The sequence below is a fragment of the Arvicola amphibius genome, chromosome 5 (genome assembly GCF_903992535.2).
Source record: "Arvicola amphibius chromosome 5, mArvAmp1.2, whole genome shotgun sequence".
Classification (NCBI taxonomy): domain Eukaryota; kingdom Metazoa; phylum Chordata; class Mammalia; order Rodentia; family Cricetidae; genus Arvicola; species Arvicola amphibius.
The window spans coordinates 96,581,257-96,596,873 of NC_052051.1; the positions used below are offsets into that span (position 1 = coordinate 96,581,257).

At 47.0% G+C, this 15,617-nt stretch overlaps 1 protein-coding gene across 1 annotated transcript in view; it reads right to left on the reverse strand.

Moving 5' to 3' along the window:
* Nucleotides 1-15,617, reverse strand: part of Lama3 (laminin subunit alpha 3) — a 219,437-nt gene that overhangs the window by 128,461 nt on the left and 75,359 nt on the right. Inside the window, exons 12-20 of the mRNA XM_038330296.1 lie at nucleotides 14,790-14,924; nucleotides 13,782-13,919; nucleotides 11,280-11,326; nucleotides 9,476-9,575; nucleotides 8,736-8,788; nucleotides 7,928-8,033; nucleotides 6,753-6,852; nucleotides 4,409-4,565; nucleotides 302-434 (exon numbers count right to left, since the gene is read on the reverse strand). Coding sequence (XP_038186224.1) covers nucleotides 302-434; nucleotides 4,409-4,565; nucleotides 6,753-6,852; nucleotides 7,928-8,033; nucleotides 8,736-8,788; nucleotides 9,476-9,575; nucleotides 11,280-11,326; nucleotides 13,782-13,919; nucleotides 14,790-14,924 — 969 coding nt within the window. The remainder of the gene's footprint in view (nucleotides 1-301; nucleotides 435-4,408; nucleotides 4,566-6,752; nucleotides 6,853-7,927; nucleotides 8,034-8,735; nucleotides 8,789-9,475; nucleotides 9,576-11,279; nucleotides 11,327-13,781; nucleotides 13,920-14,789; nucleotides 14,925-15,617) is intronic.

Below are 15,617 nucleotides of genomic sequence, written 5' to 3' on the forward strand. Positions count from 1 at the left end.
CAGCCAATCAGATGGTGAGGAAGAGCATGCAAAATAACTGGCCAATCAGATGGTAAGGAAGGATGCAAGTGAGCCGGCCAATCAGATCTTGCCATGGGCTTAATGTCATCTAAGGATGATAGGCTTTGTGAAAACCAAAGGAATGCTATTTTGATCCTTTCTCAACTGAAAAGAGGTGAAACCAGTTTAGAGACTCAATTGTGCGTCCTTTCAGCACTGGGGGGAAGAGTCACTCTGGACTAGTTGTGGGACTCTGTCTCTAAAGAGGGAAACAAGTAACAAGGCTTGACATTGTACCTACCAGACTTCGCCTGGGATGGATGAACAGTGATACGGCCAGACACTCCTTCAGTCCCGGGGTTGATGTATCTCAGAATAATGTGGAACAAGGAGAGATTTGACTTCCTCGCAGTCAGCCTTATCCTTACTTCATTCTGAAAAGTAACCCCCAAAATCACGAAGTGTAGATGAGAAAAATGACTGCCAAGAAATGCCAGCCAACCGCTGACTTCATTTGTTTCCCCGTTAGATTTATAAGGCACAGCCACACAAATGCGCATGTGCACACACTCAGTAAGCACCAAGTAACAGGTAGAAACAGGCAGGCCTGACAAGAACGCCAAGGCACTTACACTTCCAGTTGCAGAAGAACGCACTCCCTCAGCAACTAGGGTTTGTGTGTGTGTGTGTGTGTGTGTGTCTGTGTGTGTGTGTATGTGTGTGTGTGTGTGTGCAGACAGAACCGAGTGTTATCTGGACTAGTGTGAGAGGGTCGCAGTGACGGGCAAGCACCACTGGCTGGGAAAACTCAAAGGCAGAAGAACAGAGCAAAGGAAAGTGTGCCGTCTCACACCACCGCTCTAGTGAGGCCCCCAAGCCCCACTTTACATGAAGGACTTCACATCTAAATGGCTACAGACAGGAATGGTGGGGGCCCTCAAACACATCCGTGATAAGATCCCAGATGCTGTTAAATGTGCCTGTTTGCCTTGGGAAATTGTATCTCAAGCTTCCATCAATAAACAGTGTTAGCTTTTGAACAGGAGGAGAGGGCTTGTGTGACCCCGGAGCTCGAATCAATAACACAAGTCAATTATCATTTATTTAAACTTATATACGATAATATATATATATATATGCATTTTGTCTGCATATATGATGTGCACTGAGGTTAAAAGAGGGTACTGGATCCCTTGGAACTGGAGTTAGGGATGCTTGTGAGCCATGGTGTGCTCTTAACTGCTGAGCCATCCCTCCAGTGTAAAGAATAAGTTACTTTTGTTCAGAGCACAAACCACATGTTCAGATCCAGCTGTGGTCCAAGGGAAGTTCACAAAGTGTGGGAGTTCCTACATCATGGTTCTTCTCATCCCTTTCCCAGTTAAGCAGCTTTCACTGGAGAGGACGTGTACTGAGTGAGACACAAGAGACAGCAAAGGGTAACTTCCAGACGATCACCAGCTCCAACTCAGAAGCTGAGGACGGTGCCCACGTGGGAATTCCCACCAGCCCTACGAGTTTGACTGAACTCATTTTTCAGGTTTGATATCAATGAAAAGTCCAGGAAATAGAATATAAAAATAAAGGGTATGGTCCAGGAATATAGAAATATAAAGTTGTAAGCCCAAACACATTTGGAAGAAAAAAAGCTGGCAGCCACTGTGTACAGAGGTAAACTTTTAAGAGTTGTCTTCTGCCTCCCAGCTTCCCAGCTAGGCAGGTACTGCAGACAAAGCTATGCTTCTAGCTGCTGCCTCTATCGGACCCTCTGCTTGTATTCCCTTAATCTCTAACTGTGTCCCTATGTGACTCCACTCTCTGCCTTGCATTCTTTCAGGGACGGTGAAAAGTAGCTGTGTCAGCCAAGGATTTGGCAAACATCCTAAGTTAACCCTAACATTCTATAACTAAAAGTTGTAAAACTTAAAACGGTCTGTGAGGTTCAGCCTGCCCTCAAGGTTGTAAAAGCTCTCTGACTCACACCTGGTGCTTGACTTCACAATAAGAAGAGGCCAAAACCAGCCCCCATTGCCACAACTATAGAAGTTGGATCTCTGGCTATGGTCACAGCTACAACTAATAAGCTTTGTGTGACCCATGGTGATTTTTTTTCTTTTTCTGGAATAAAGCTTGTTTCTGGTTTAATGGACTCTGGTGGTCTGTCCCCCACCATTGTGCAACCTCAGACCCAACACCAATTGGTAAGTGCAATAAATGTGAAAGGATACATTAAAAAAGTAAGGAGAGTGGTTATATTAGGGACCACGGGGCCTCTGAAACAAAGACTTCCTTACGAAGAACAGTTAGAAGTGCATGGCTTTGTGGTGTAGGATAATTATCTGTATTCTGTCAATCATGTTTTAAATAAACGCTGATTGGCCAGGCAGGAAGTATAGGCGGGTCAACCAGGTAGGAAGTAGAGGTGGGGCGGGGAGAAAAGGAGAATTCTGGGAAGAAGGAAGCCCATTCCTCCCAGTCCAGCCCAGAGTACCAAAGAAGCAAGATGTGACCTGCCCCGCTGAGAAAGGTACTGAGCCACATAGCTAACATAGACTAGAATAATGGGTTAATATAAGTGATAAGAGCTAATAAGAAACCTGAGCTAATGGGCCAATCAGTTTTATAACTTATGGAGATCTCTGTGTGATTTTCTCTGTGACTAAATGACTAGGGGACCAGGCGGGACAGAAACCCCAACGAGCCGGCCCTCATGTTACAGCTTTGGGTCAACCAAATATTCTGTCAAGCTTCAAACACCTGTGGAACACCTAGACCAGGCTGTGTCAGTCACCTCCTTCATGGACTCCACCATAATTCTATGAATAATGAAGATGGTCACTAAAGGAGTAGAGTTGGGGACAGACACAGGAGTTTGTGGAGAATGTAGTTTGGTTCTCTGTAGCTGATCCTGAGCTTACAACTCTCCTGCAGCTCCAGATGCAGAGGCTCCCACACCCTCCTCTGCACCCTGCAGGGACTGCACTCACATGTGTGCACAGCTTCCCGCACGCCCGGGCCCTTGCATGTGTGCACAGCTTCCTAGTGGACTCAGAATTTAAACTACATTAAATCTCTTTAAAACCCTCGCGTTCTGGTGCTTGGCTTTAACCCAAGCACTTAGGAGGCAGAGGCAAGGGGAGCTCTAGAAGTTAAAGGTCAACCTATTCTTCATGGTGAGTTTCAGGTTAACCAGGGCTACATTGCAAGACCCTTTCGCAAAAAGAAAGAAATCGAATTTGGTATGTATGGAAGGAAGAGGGTAAATGTGGGGTGTCTTACAGTCCTGTTTGGTAAAGTCAGCTTTAGTTGGGGAGATTTGACCAGGAAAACATCGTTAGGGCCAATGGAGGCTACAGGAGAGCTATGGGCCAACCCAGGTTCTCTGTGAATTAGTCCTGACCTGGCAAGGACAAACACCGGGTGACCATGGCTATCAATCCTGTCTCTTATTCTTATTTTATCTGCCTCAAAGTAACTTGAGGAAACCAGCCTTGAAGAGAAGTTCTGAAGATAAAAACTACTCAATGACTCTACGTGTTTAGCTACAAATATCGCATAAGTCCTCCAGGTAAACAAATACCATACACACCCCTTACTCCACCATGAAGGCGAGAAAGATGGGTGCAGCAGAGAAGAGGGAAAGAGGAAGAAAAGAACAGCTGAGCACCAGCAAGACACGTTGTTTACCACCTCCACTCATGAGTAACTCCAGTGTTTGAAAAGCACCACCCCAATCAACAAGGCCAAGCACGCGCGCGCACACACACACACACACACACACACACACACATACACACACATACACACGACACAACGGGACAGGACAGGACAGGACAGGACAGGACAGCTGGGATTAGAGCATCTAGGAGGCTGAAGCAGGGGACTGAGAGCCTGGACCAGCCTGAGCCTTGCAGCATCTCTGTCAGATGGAGGAGGATGAGGAGGCTGCTGGCTTTTTTAGAAGTCTTCAAGTCGACTCATTTTTATTTTCCAAAATGGCACTAAAGAAAAATGGCCTCTATGTTTTAATATAGTCTAGCACCACTTAAAAAATTTTCTTCTATCTATATAAAAGCCTCCAGAGACAAATACTTGCTTTAATTTCTTCATTTTTCTGATTTAGCGGCCAAATTAAAGTACCAATGAACTGTGAAATCCAAGTACATTCTTATGAGTTAAAAACCTTTCCCTAGCCTAAATCCCAAGCCCACCCCTTCAAACTGACCCTGGCCAGTCCTCTGAAGAAAATGAATCCTGGGCTAAGGTCTCGGAGGTGGTGTAGCTCTAGGCTGGGGTGGGGCGGGTTGGGGTGGGGGTGAGGTAGGTGTGGGGACTGTGGGGGGATGTGGTAAGATGAGGGTGTTTATGTGGGTCCCCTGCAGTGAGCTGTGACCCTCTGGCTATATACCTGTGCTGAGGTCATCATGGCATATCCTCTCCAGCTAAACTCAGGGAATACTAGGGGATCAAATCCAAAGCGCAGGTCTCTTCCGTTAGGTCCAGTGCCATCTTCAGCCTCGTGCTTCATGTGGTGCAAATCCGGGAAGTAGTGGTTGTTTTCAGGCCTTTGTAAGTCACAAGTAAGGATGGACATAAGTTAGGTTTGTCGGAGATCTGATGTCCGTTCCTAACAGACACTGCCGAAGGAACACTGCCAGCTGACTAAGGTGTTAAATTAAACAAGACCAGAGGAAGGCTTCCCCTCTCTCACCAAAGGATTCTCTTATTCAGGGAAACGTTGGCACAGAGCACACCCAATACCCATTCATTCCAAGCACTAAATTGAAGTCATTTAACACGAGTCATGAGCTCCTCAGTGTACCTCTGCTGTGCTCTAATGGTGGCCCACAATTAACAGAGCAAATCTCTGACTTACATTTCCTCACCCAGTACTTACCGCAGTCATAGTTATATATTTGCAGCATCAGTAACTATGTGCCAGGCATGTTGCTAATATAATAATCTATATATTAAACATATATACATTTTATTATAGTCTTAAGTGTTCTTTGTGTGCTTGTGTGTGTGAGAGAGTGTGCACACATAAGCATGTGCATACGTGCTGTGTACACAGATAAGCACATTTGGAGATCAAAGGGCAGCTTGCTGGGGTTGGGTCTCTCCTTCCACTGTGTGGGTCCTGAGGATTGAACTTGGGTGGCTGGGTTAGCAACAGCTCCCTTTCTCCTCTGAGCCATCTGTAGGCCAATGGGTGGCTTCCTTTGACAGGTCCAGCTGTGACAGTCACAAAGGCAGCTCAGAAACATCCCATCTCATGTGACCGCCACACTGAAACTTCTCAAGTTCTTCAAACTGATGTACATGTTAATGGGAATAAAAGCCATCCCCGTACTGTGAGCACTAAGACGCAAGCTCGCAACCTCTCAGAAGATTTACAAGAACCCAGCATCTTAGTAACTCATCCAGGAGTCCCTTCTAAAGAAGGAACGCAAATGCGCTGAGCCAGTGACAGCATGCCAGCAATGCAACAGAACCAAAATATAAGCTAAATAAATTATAAATATTCTGTAAGCATTAATATTTTGAAGATTTTTTAAAAATATAAGAAATATTTATGATATGTCCAATTCAAAAATTCAATTTTAAAATTTGCATGAAAGGTGCTAAATTTTAATCCTAAACAAAATTATACCAGAAAATAATTTTTACAATGTTATCTTAGAGTGGTGAAGTGAAGACTTTTCTTTGCCTTTTGATTTTTATGAGTTTATTGAAATTTCTAAAATAAATATATATCTTTATGATCACAAAAATTAGTTAGAAAACACAGTGAATGCTTCTAAACTTATAAGGGAATCCAAAGAAGCTCAGATACATGAATGAGCTAATGTTTGGAAGATTTAGCACTGAGGAAGGCCACGAGGTTTGCCCATCTGGCAACGCCACTCTGGCAACACACATCACTGATCTATCAGACTTTAGTGGAGTTTTCATTTACTGTCATATCAAAGACTGTATCCTAAATCCCATGTGCTAACATGTGAGAGGCAATGGTCTTATCTGTGGGCAAGCAACCCTTGGGTTGTAGTATTTTCTCCTGTGCTTCTACATGTAGCTTCTACTGGAATGCCAGGTGGCGAGAGACGTTCCCAGCAACTGCTAAGGAAGCATGTAGAGGGGAGCCTGAGGTTTTGAAAACCTTGCCTTTCTTGTTCCAGCATATGACCGAGAGTCAAAGAGTTTATATTTCAATTTCTCCAACTTCCACTGAAGAAAATCTTACAGTAGAATTATCACACCCAGAGACTCATCTGCATACACTCCCCACCTCTGGGTCCTTATCCCTCTTGGGTTTGACTTTAGCACTCCTTCCCCATTCTTCCTGTTTCACGTCTTTCCCCACCACCTTATTCTAGTCTCCCGACTTCACTCTCTACTCAAGGGAGACAGTTACTGATGTCAATGGTCCAGAAACCAGGCCCTCTGTGTCTGTCACTGTGACTTGTAGAGCAGTTTCAGCTTCCCTGGGCACAGTGCACACTGTTCACTTCAAGCCTGGACTTCGGGATGCATGGACTTCATGGCTTATGCCGCAGAACTGGTTACAATGGGCATCCTGATCTCCTATTCTAATTAGCTCACGGTCACATGTCCAGGCTCCAGTTATATCAACAGCTTCATCGGCCTCCTTGGGATTGTTTCTCTCCCCTCTACCACAGGATCAGCACAGGCAGGGAAGTGTGCGCTGGCCCTAGCAATGTGAGTGTGTGAAGAAACTCCCCCAGACTCACCTCTGGCACCTTCTCCCCATGACATGCTCTCGGCACTGGCATTCTCCTGAGGGCCCACTACACATGGTGGTGAGCGATCCACCAATGTCACACTGGCACCCTGAAAGTCAAGAAACAGCTGGGTTACTACTAAACTATGTCCCTGCCAGAAGTTTCCCTTCCCATGAAGACAGCTCTGATGTTCTCAGCCCTGTGGTGGCTGTTTTCTTTCCTCTGCCACACCTTATATCAGGCAGGCATGTCCCAAAGAAAAATGGCCTGCCCCCTCAAAGGCCTATCTTTAATTTCAAGATGTGTGACTATAGGCCAGCAGGTGGGTGTGCTGTTGTCCCGTGGAAGATGAGCCCAGGACTACACATGGTTAAGTAGCCTGGGAAAGGGATCAGTCAGTGAAGTGCTTCTCACACAGACGTGGAAAGGAAGAGGGATAAGTGAAGTGCTTCCCCCACAGACATGGAAAGGAAGAGGGATCAGTCAGTGAAGCGCTTCCCACACAGACGTGGAAAGAGTGGCAGTGCTGAGGGTCCAGAGACAGGAGAATCCCTGGGATCAGGGTTAGCCATGCTAGCAAGCGCCAGGTGTGGTAGAGACCCTCTCTTAAAAACTAAGGTAGAGATAACTGAGGGGATGCCAAACATGGACCTCAGGCCTCCACACACAGAGGCACACACATCCAGGAACACGAACACACACGTAAAGGAGCAGCACTGCCAGGTGGTGGTGGTGCATGCATTTAATTCCAGCACTCGGGAGGCAGAGGCAGGTGGATCTCTGTGAGTTCGAAGCCAGCCTGATCTACAAGAGCCAGTTTGTAATAAAGTCCATGAGGAGCAGTGTGGAAGTCGGGAGCAGGCTCGCAAGGTCAGCCACTTCTAGAATTTCATTATCTGGTTTTTAGATAATATGAAACATAGTCTCAAGGTGACTAGCTCTTGGTGTCAGTTAATATTAGCATGTGCCCTCCATCCCACGTGGGTATTTTAGAATTGAATCTACACTGTTCTGATAACAGAGAAGTGGGAACTGCACTGTTTGAGGCTCACTGCAAGTGTCAACTGAATATTTGATCAAGTTCTCAAAACAGAATGTCTAGTACCATCCCTGAAGTCAGGGGCAGGGGCAGGCATTTGTCCTTCTGTACGTCGCCTTGCCCATACCTTGTACTATGTATTTACCTTGACAACCAAAGTAATTGCTCTTCTCCAAAGCAAAATATCCATCTTCGCAGGTGTCACAGGCATCACCAGTTACATGAGCTTTGCAGCTGCAGTCACCATCTTCCTGCAGAACAAATGAGCCAGGTGGCAGCCTTTGGTGCTAGGACTTACTAACCTTCAGGTTGGGAAACAGCTTCAGCATACAATAGAGAGCAATGTAACCAGGACTGGAAAAGTATGACAATGGCCAGTATGACTGGTGAGGGACTGGTACCCTCCTCCAGGAACCCCACAGTCAACCCCAGCATCCTCCAGGAACCCCACAGTCAACCCCAGCATCCTCCAGGAATCCCACAGTCAACCCCAGCATTCTCCTCCAGGAATCCCACAGTCAACCCCAGCATCTTCCATGAATCCCACAGTCAACCCCAGCATCGTCCTCCAAGAATCCAACAGTCAACCTTAGCATTCTCCTCCAGGAACCCCACAGTCAACCCCAGCATCCTCCAGGAACCCCATAGTTAACCCCAGCATCCTCCTCCAGGAATCCCACAGTCAACCCCAGCATCCTCCAGGAATCCCACAGTCAACCCCAGCATCCTCCTCCACGAATCCCACAGTCAACCCCAGCATCCTCCAGGAATCCCACAGTCAACCCCAGCATCCTCCAGGAAGCCCACAGTCAACCTCAGCATCCTCTAGGAACCCCACAGTCAACCCCAGCATCCTCCAGGAGTCCCACAGTCAACCTCAGCATCCTCCAGGAACCCCACAGTCAACCTCAGCAGCATCCTACAGACATCTCATGACAAACTGGTCACGTTACCTGCCCACACTCTCCGATTCCGCTCACGGTCCCTGCCTCGTGGCACTGGCATTCTGTGAAGGTAAGAGAGTGTCTATGAGCTGGGGGTCTTACAGGAACAGTTCCCTGACTCTAGGGATGCCACGTGCCTACAATACATCTCAGGGGCTTGGGCTTCCCTGTGGACCTAAGCAGCATCCAACCTGCTGTGCTGGAGTCTAAGACAGGATTTCTTTCCGAGGTTAATATGACAGTCAAACAATATAGTCCATCCAGAGTTACAGTTGGCTTCTGGTTACTCCAGCACACAGAGTTTATAAAGGTTTCCAATGTCAAGGTCATTATTGGCACGCCTACATAAAAACATACTCTACCCTAAAATAGTCATTTCACTAAGACCTTTTATTACGTGTTTTAATCTTGGTATCCTGGCTTTAATAAACTGTACAAAATGAAGGTTCAGTATGTATATGCTGTGTGTGTAAAATTAAACCAGAAAGAGTGTTTTTACAAAGAGTTCACAGGCATTTATCAAATGGCTGCCTTCACCAATGACAAAACACATATGGAAACAGAATAGCAAATCTCTGTTTGAAAATGACAGAGTTCTGCTCTGAATGGAGATGGGCACTAAAGCTTAGTCAGCATGTTGAACAAATCAGTTTAACAAAGCACTCTTTTGCCAACGTGGGCACAAGAAGGCAGGCAGAAATAAAGAGGCAATGGCATGGCAGAACAGGGTGGTATATAAGACAGCTCACCTGAGCATCCGCTGGGGTTTTCTTTGGCCAGATTCCAATATAATGGCTTGCAGACACTACACGTAGGACTTGCAACGTGAGGCTTGCACTGGCAATGACCCTTGAAATGAAGATCAAACTGACATTTGGCATCTTGAAATTAAGACCTGTTTCAAATGTGTGTTTTTGAGCAAAGCTTTGTCACCAAAATCAATTTGGACTATGAAAGATAAGTCAAGGGATTCACAAAAGCACAAGGTTGCTGTAGTCTTCTGAACTTAAAAAAAAGGCTTGTTTTTATTTGATACACTCGAATGGTTTGCCTGCATGTATGTATATGAACTGTGTGTGTGCCTGGTGCCCAAGGAGGCCAGAAGGAGGCACCTTGTGAAACTGGAGCTAAGGATGGCTGTAAGTCACCATGTGGGTGCTGGGAATTGAAGAATCCCCTTTGTAAGAGCAATAAATATTCTTAACTCAGAGTGATCTCTCCAGCCTCTGAACTTTTTCAGTACACAGTTGACATTTTACATGAGTAACCAACAAATGTGGTTAAAAGCAGTCAGAAAACACGGAGAAGGGAACATCTGAAGTTCTCCCTTGTCTAAAACATTGTTATATCTGAGAACAAGGCTCAGTCACTAAAATGCTTTTCTTGTAGGTGTGAGGGCCCAAGATTAATCCCCAGAACCCACATTTAGAAAGCCAAACATAACTGCAAGTAGTTCTGGTGCTGAAGATAGGCAGATCTTTGGAACCCACTGGCCAACAGTCTAGGCTGCTTGGTGAACTATGAGCTGGTGAGATGTTGGCGAGCGGTCGATAGAATTAACCAGACCAGCTTTAATATAAAATATTCAGCTTTAATAAGGGGAAGAAAGGGAGCTTACAAAGCCAGGGTTCCAGCTGAGCGCAGGAAAACAAAGAGGAAAAACAAACGCACACACGGGTGTTTTATAGACTATTTGTGGCCGGTGGCGGGGGGACACACACCCCACAGACAAGGGGGGACACACCCCACAGACAAGGTGATTGGCTGAGCTTCCCCATCAGTGAGAGACCTGCCTCAAAGAAGGTGGTGGATGATCCCTGAGGACCGACATCTGAGGTTGCCCTCTAACCCGTACCCATACCTAACACGGACACATACACACGCATGTGCACGCACACACAAATGTGCTGCTGCGCTCTAGGGATGTCTCACAGGAAGACTGATGCTGTGACTGCTTTTGTGAGGGTGGCTTCAGCGCCAGCAGAGGCACAGCAGACGCAGCAGCCCTTGAGTCCCTTGCAGTCCATAGTGAGGCCACAAAGGCAGGAAAGTCCCAGGATCTTAGGAAACTGTTCACAGTACCACAATATGTGCTTAGAATAAAACAGAGACTAGGTGACAGTTTACGAGATGGCCAGCTTTACGTCACAAGTTCTTGGTCAATGTTTGAGTCTGGGTGCTCTTCCTGATGGTACCCTCACAGAAACCTCCAGAAGAGCTAACTCTTGGACTCTAGGATACAAAATCTAAGTAAACTTTATTCCTTTGTTTAAAAAAATACCTCATGGGCAGGCAGATCTCTGTGAGGTCGAGGCCAGCCTGGTCTACAAGAGTTAGTTCTAGGACAGGCCCCAAAGCTACACAGAAACCCTTTCTTGAAAAAAACAAAAACAAAAACAAAAACAAACAAACAAGCAAAAACCTCACAAACTACATATGCATCTTGAAAAAGAACCATGGTCTCTTTAGGCAATGGGAATCTGTGTCTTATATTAATTCCAAGAAGTTTCCACGTGGTAAGTCTTGACCTTTCACATAGATCCCCCTACTTACCAAGTTGGAATCAACGGTCCCAGCTGGATCACAAATACTGCCAGGCCCTGTATATGATTCAGAAATGTTATACATGTCTGGCTGATGGTTTTGACATTATACTTCAAGAAAACCTTAATTTTTCTTTTTTAAAAGTGCACCTACATTTAAGTTTTTATTGCAGAAGTGGCAAAACTTGATGTGACTCTCACTGAGGCACAGCCAGGGTCTCTATAGTTGTCTGCAGTGACCCCATCTGCCACTCAACAACTCTGCCCTGCCAGGGAACACAACTTCCTTCCTTTCTATAATGTTTCCTATACTTTGTTTTTAAGATATACTAACTTGTTTTTGAAAACTGCATGCAATATTTTGATCATACTCTTTCCCCTCACCCAGCTCCTCCCAGCTCCTCCCCCACTTCTGTACAAAGCTTCCTTCCTAGGGTTAGGAAAGACTGAGATTTTCAGCATATCTAGAATTGTCCAGAAGAGGGCGATATTGCACCTCTTTTTAAAATTAAAAATAAAATGGCCATCAAAAGAAGTTACAGGATTTCTAACTTCATTTTGTAACCGAGAGAGGATTGATTATCATTACCCTCCCATTCCCATTGTTATGGTCTATTGGCATCTCCTGTCTCATGGGTACCCTGTCCCTTTACGAGACAAACCCCGCCCACTCCCAACCCTCCCCCTTCTGCCAGACAAGCTGATCTCCCACCTCCTCCAGCCTGCACTCCCTCCCTTTTGTCCCTCTCCTGAAGCGGTGGCTGCTGCCTTCCTCCCACCCCATCCCCAGCTCCCCCTTTCCCTTTCCCCTCTATAACCCACTAAATAAACTATACCCAAACTCTCTCTCGGCATGGTGTATCTGTCCGAGGCCTCAGGTGGTTTGAGGGGCTGCCCTTCATGGGCATGGCTGCCCCTCAGGGGACCGTTGCCCCTCTGGTAACCCACTGTGGCTTCTGGGTCACCGGCAGCTTTAAGAGGATAACACCCCTGTATACTGAAGTTCTTGGTGACGCCTGCAGAGGCTCTAGCTGAGCACTTGCAACATCTCTCTATTACACTGGCAGCAGCTTGGTAGTTCCTGCTTCTGAGGCTGGTTATCGCCATTGGAGCATGTCGGTAACAGGATCCTATAGCCTTCCTTACAAACGGCCCTTAGCTTCTTGTTGTTGTTGTTGTTTTACTCCTTTGCCCTTTGATCTTTGGGCCCACCACCCAGCTCCCAAATAAACCACACACAGAGAGACCTATCAATACTCATGAATACCCAGTCTTAGCTTGGCTTGTTTCTAGCTGGCTTTTCTTAAGTTCCTCCATCTACCCCTCGCCTCTGGGCCTTTTCCTTTTCTCACTTTCCTTCTTACTCCATGGCCGCTGGGTGGCTGGCCCCTGATGACCTCCTTGCCTTGTTCCCCTTCCTTCTCTCTTCTCCCAGAATTCTCCCATTTATCCTCTCTGCCTGCCAGCCCCACCTATCCCGTTCAGCTCCTTATTAGCCCATAAGTGTTTTAGACAAAGAATCACAGCTTCACAGAGTTAAACAAATGCAGCATAAACAAAAGTAATACATCTTTACATCATTAAACAAATGCTCTTCAGCATAAACAAAAGTAACTAACCTTAAAATAATATTCTACAACATGTCCCCTCCACCTCCTCGCTCTTCGAGCCATATTTTTCTCTAGTAGCCCACACCTTGTTTTTCTCTCCTTTTGTTTTCCATGCTGACCATGCCTGGCCCTGGGCTCATCCCAGGATGGCCTCTCTCCAGCTCTGGTATAGTCATGGCAACTCTGCCTCTGCCACATGGGACCCACAGGCCCCCTGCAGCTTCTACCCTCAAAAGTATCTGGTCTGGAGAATTCTGATTGAAAAGTCCTGGAAAATATCATGTGCTCTTCTACCAAGTTCCACCCAGCTCTGGATGCTATACCCTCAGTGTCACCAGGAGCAGGAGGGATCTTCTGATGGTTAGTCTTAGCACAACAGACTTCTGCAATCCCCAGGCGGAACTCCTGGTACACCCTGGGGCTGCCCACATGAAGAAACGTGTAGGGAATGCGGACGGTTCATTTCTGTGTTGGAGGAAGGGCAGAACACAGCACTCTCAGCCCACAGCAAAGATCCTGTGCAGCGCACATCAGCTCTGAAAGTCACTAGGGAGAGAAAGCTCCATGCCTTGGCATGTCCAGTGTGGAGGTGGGGCATGCCAAACAAAGGCAAGGGCAGACTCCGTGGGTCATTTTCATCATGCTGAAGCTGAGAAGTGACATGTGAACTAAGAAACCCAGGTTGTTTATGAACGGGGATTTAAATCGTTCTCACTAGCCACCAATAGCCTCTGAGGTTGAACATGTGATATACATGATCAGTGAAGTTGGCCAGGGGCAAACTGAACCAGACATCTAGGGTGGCTACAGTCAGTCTGGAAAAGATTGAAGGCTTCTTGGAGAGGCTGGCTCTACCTACTCAGATGAGACTCACGCCGGCAACATGCTGCTGGCTTCCTTACCTTGGCAGTAAGGAAAGTCATAGGCTCCCGAGAGACACCTGTCACATTGCTTTCCTGTTATTCCAGGCAGGCATTCACACTGGCCGGTCACTGGGTCACAGGGGACCGGATAGGATCCAATAGTCGAACACTGGCAGGCTGTGGGAAATAGCTTGATCAGACTTAGGCATGAGGTATAGAGAGCACAGGGCAGTGTCCTGGACATGATCCCTCAGATAGAGCCAGGGGAACTGAATCCAGGCCCCCTCCAACTCCCTAAGTTTTTCTGGCCATCCAGCAGGGTGTGTTCCCTGTTGCTGGTTTTCTTTACCCCATTCTACCCTGGCCGCAAGCACTCCTTTTCGTCTGCAAGGTCCTTGGATTCCCCCAACAAACACGGCCTACTTCAGGGCGGAGGGGATCTGATTGCCTGCTCCAATGCTGAGGGGATCTAAGAAAGGGCAGACCAAGAAAAACTACCAACTATACAATCAGCCACAGCAAAGATTGGACCAAGATGCCAAGACTCTGCTGGCCTCATTTGAAGGAAGAGATGGATAGGCGCCAATGCAAGAATTCCTCCTCAGGATTGAAAAGCAACATGATAACACCAAAATCCAGCGAACACGCAACAGAAGACTTGAACATCTTAACCCAGAAGAAGTAGAAGAAATACTCCAGGATCTCAGCACCAGACAGGGACTGCTGAGACATCCAGCCTGGTGGTGCTCTGTTCTCACTGCCTCCTGTCGCGGGCAGGTTCCTAAACTCACAACTCCACTCTTAAGAGCCAGAACTTGAACCCAGTGAGCTGACTGCACAGCCCAGCTCCTGGCTTCCAGAGAGGAGAAAGGATAGGGTGAGAATAAGAGACAGTCTCAGAGGACAGAGAAATGTCACATCCATAGAAGGCGGGGTAGCTGCTTAACCCACGCGCTATGCTGGTCTTCCAGAAAGCTTGTCTGTGCTTCCTCGGGAGAAATCCAACCTGGGAAACTGGTGACCAGTGTTTCTGTTTTACCCACTCACCTTGGCATATAGGGAATGAATATGAGCCTGCGCGGCAGGAATCACACCGGGGCCCCTCAACCCCAGGGCGGCACAGGCACCTGCCATGGTCGTCACATATTTCTGGGAGAACACCTTCCAGATTACAGTCACAACCTACAAAGAAAGAGAATGTCAGAGAGGCCGCCCTGCTGTTTGGAATTCCTGCTTCCCCTACCACAGTGGCCTGTGGGCAAGCCTGGGGTGTATCTTCTTAATTAGCAATTGTTGCCTATTCCAGGTAGAGCCACCCCAGGCAGGTGGTCCTGGGGTGTATAAGAGAGCAGGCTGAGCAAGCAGCAACCCTCCATGGCCTCTGCATCCGCTCCCGACTCCAGGTTCCCGCCCTGACTTCCTTCAATGCTGCATTGTACCTAGAAGACAGTATGAAATGAATCCTTTCCTCCCCAAGTTGCCTATGGTCGTGGCAGTGAGGAACCCTACTAAGACAGCTCTGCACCATTGCACCCAGCTTTTTATGTGGGTTAGGGGGTTATGAATGTAGATCCTCAAGTGTTCAAGGAAGACACTTGACTGACAGCCATCTTTCCACCTCCTCCTTCTGTTTTTGAGATGAGAAAGCAACATAATTCAACCCTAGAGTGTATCAAACTTGGCTTTCAGGGTTTCTGGGGGATTGTCTCACAAAATCTGCCAGGGTCATAGCCTTCCAGAAACCAGGTTGCTGGCAATACACCAATCAAATACATACCCACCTCAGACCTGTGCTCAGACCACAGCGACCTGTCCTGGCATGAAAGCTTTTCGTCTTATATGTGTCTATGCATGTCCCTGCTCCTCAGAAGGCCT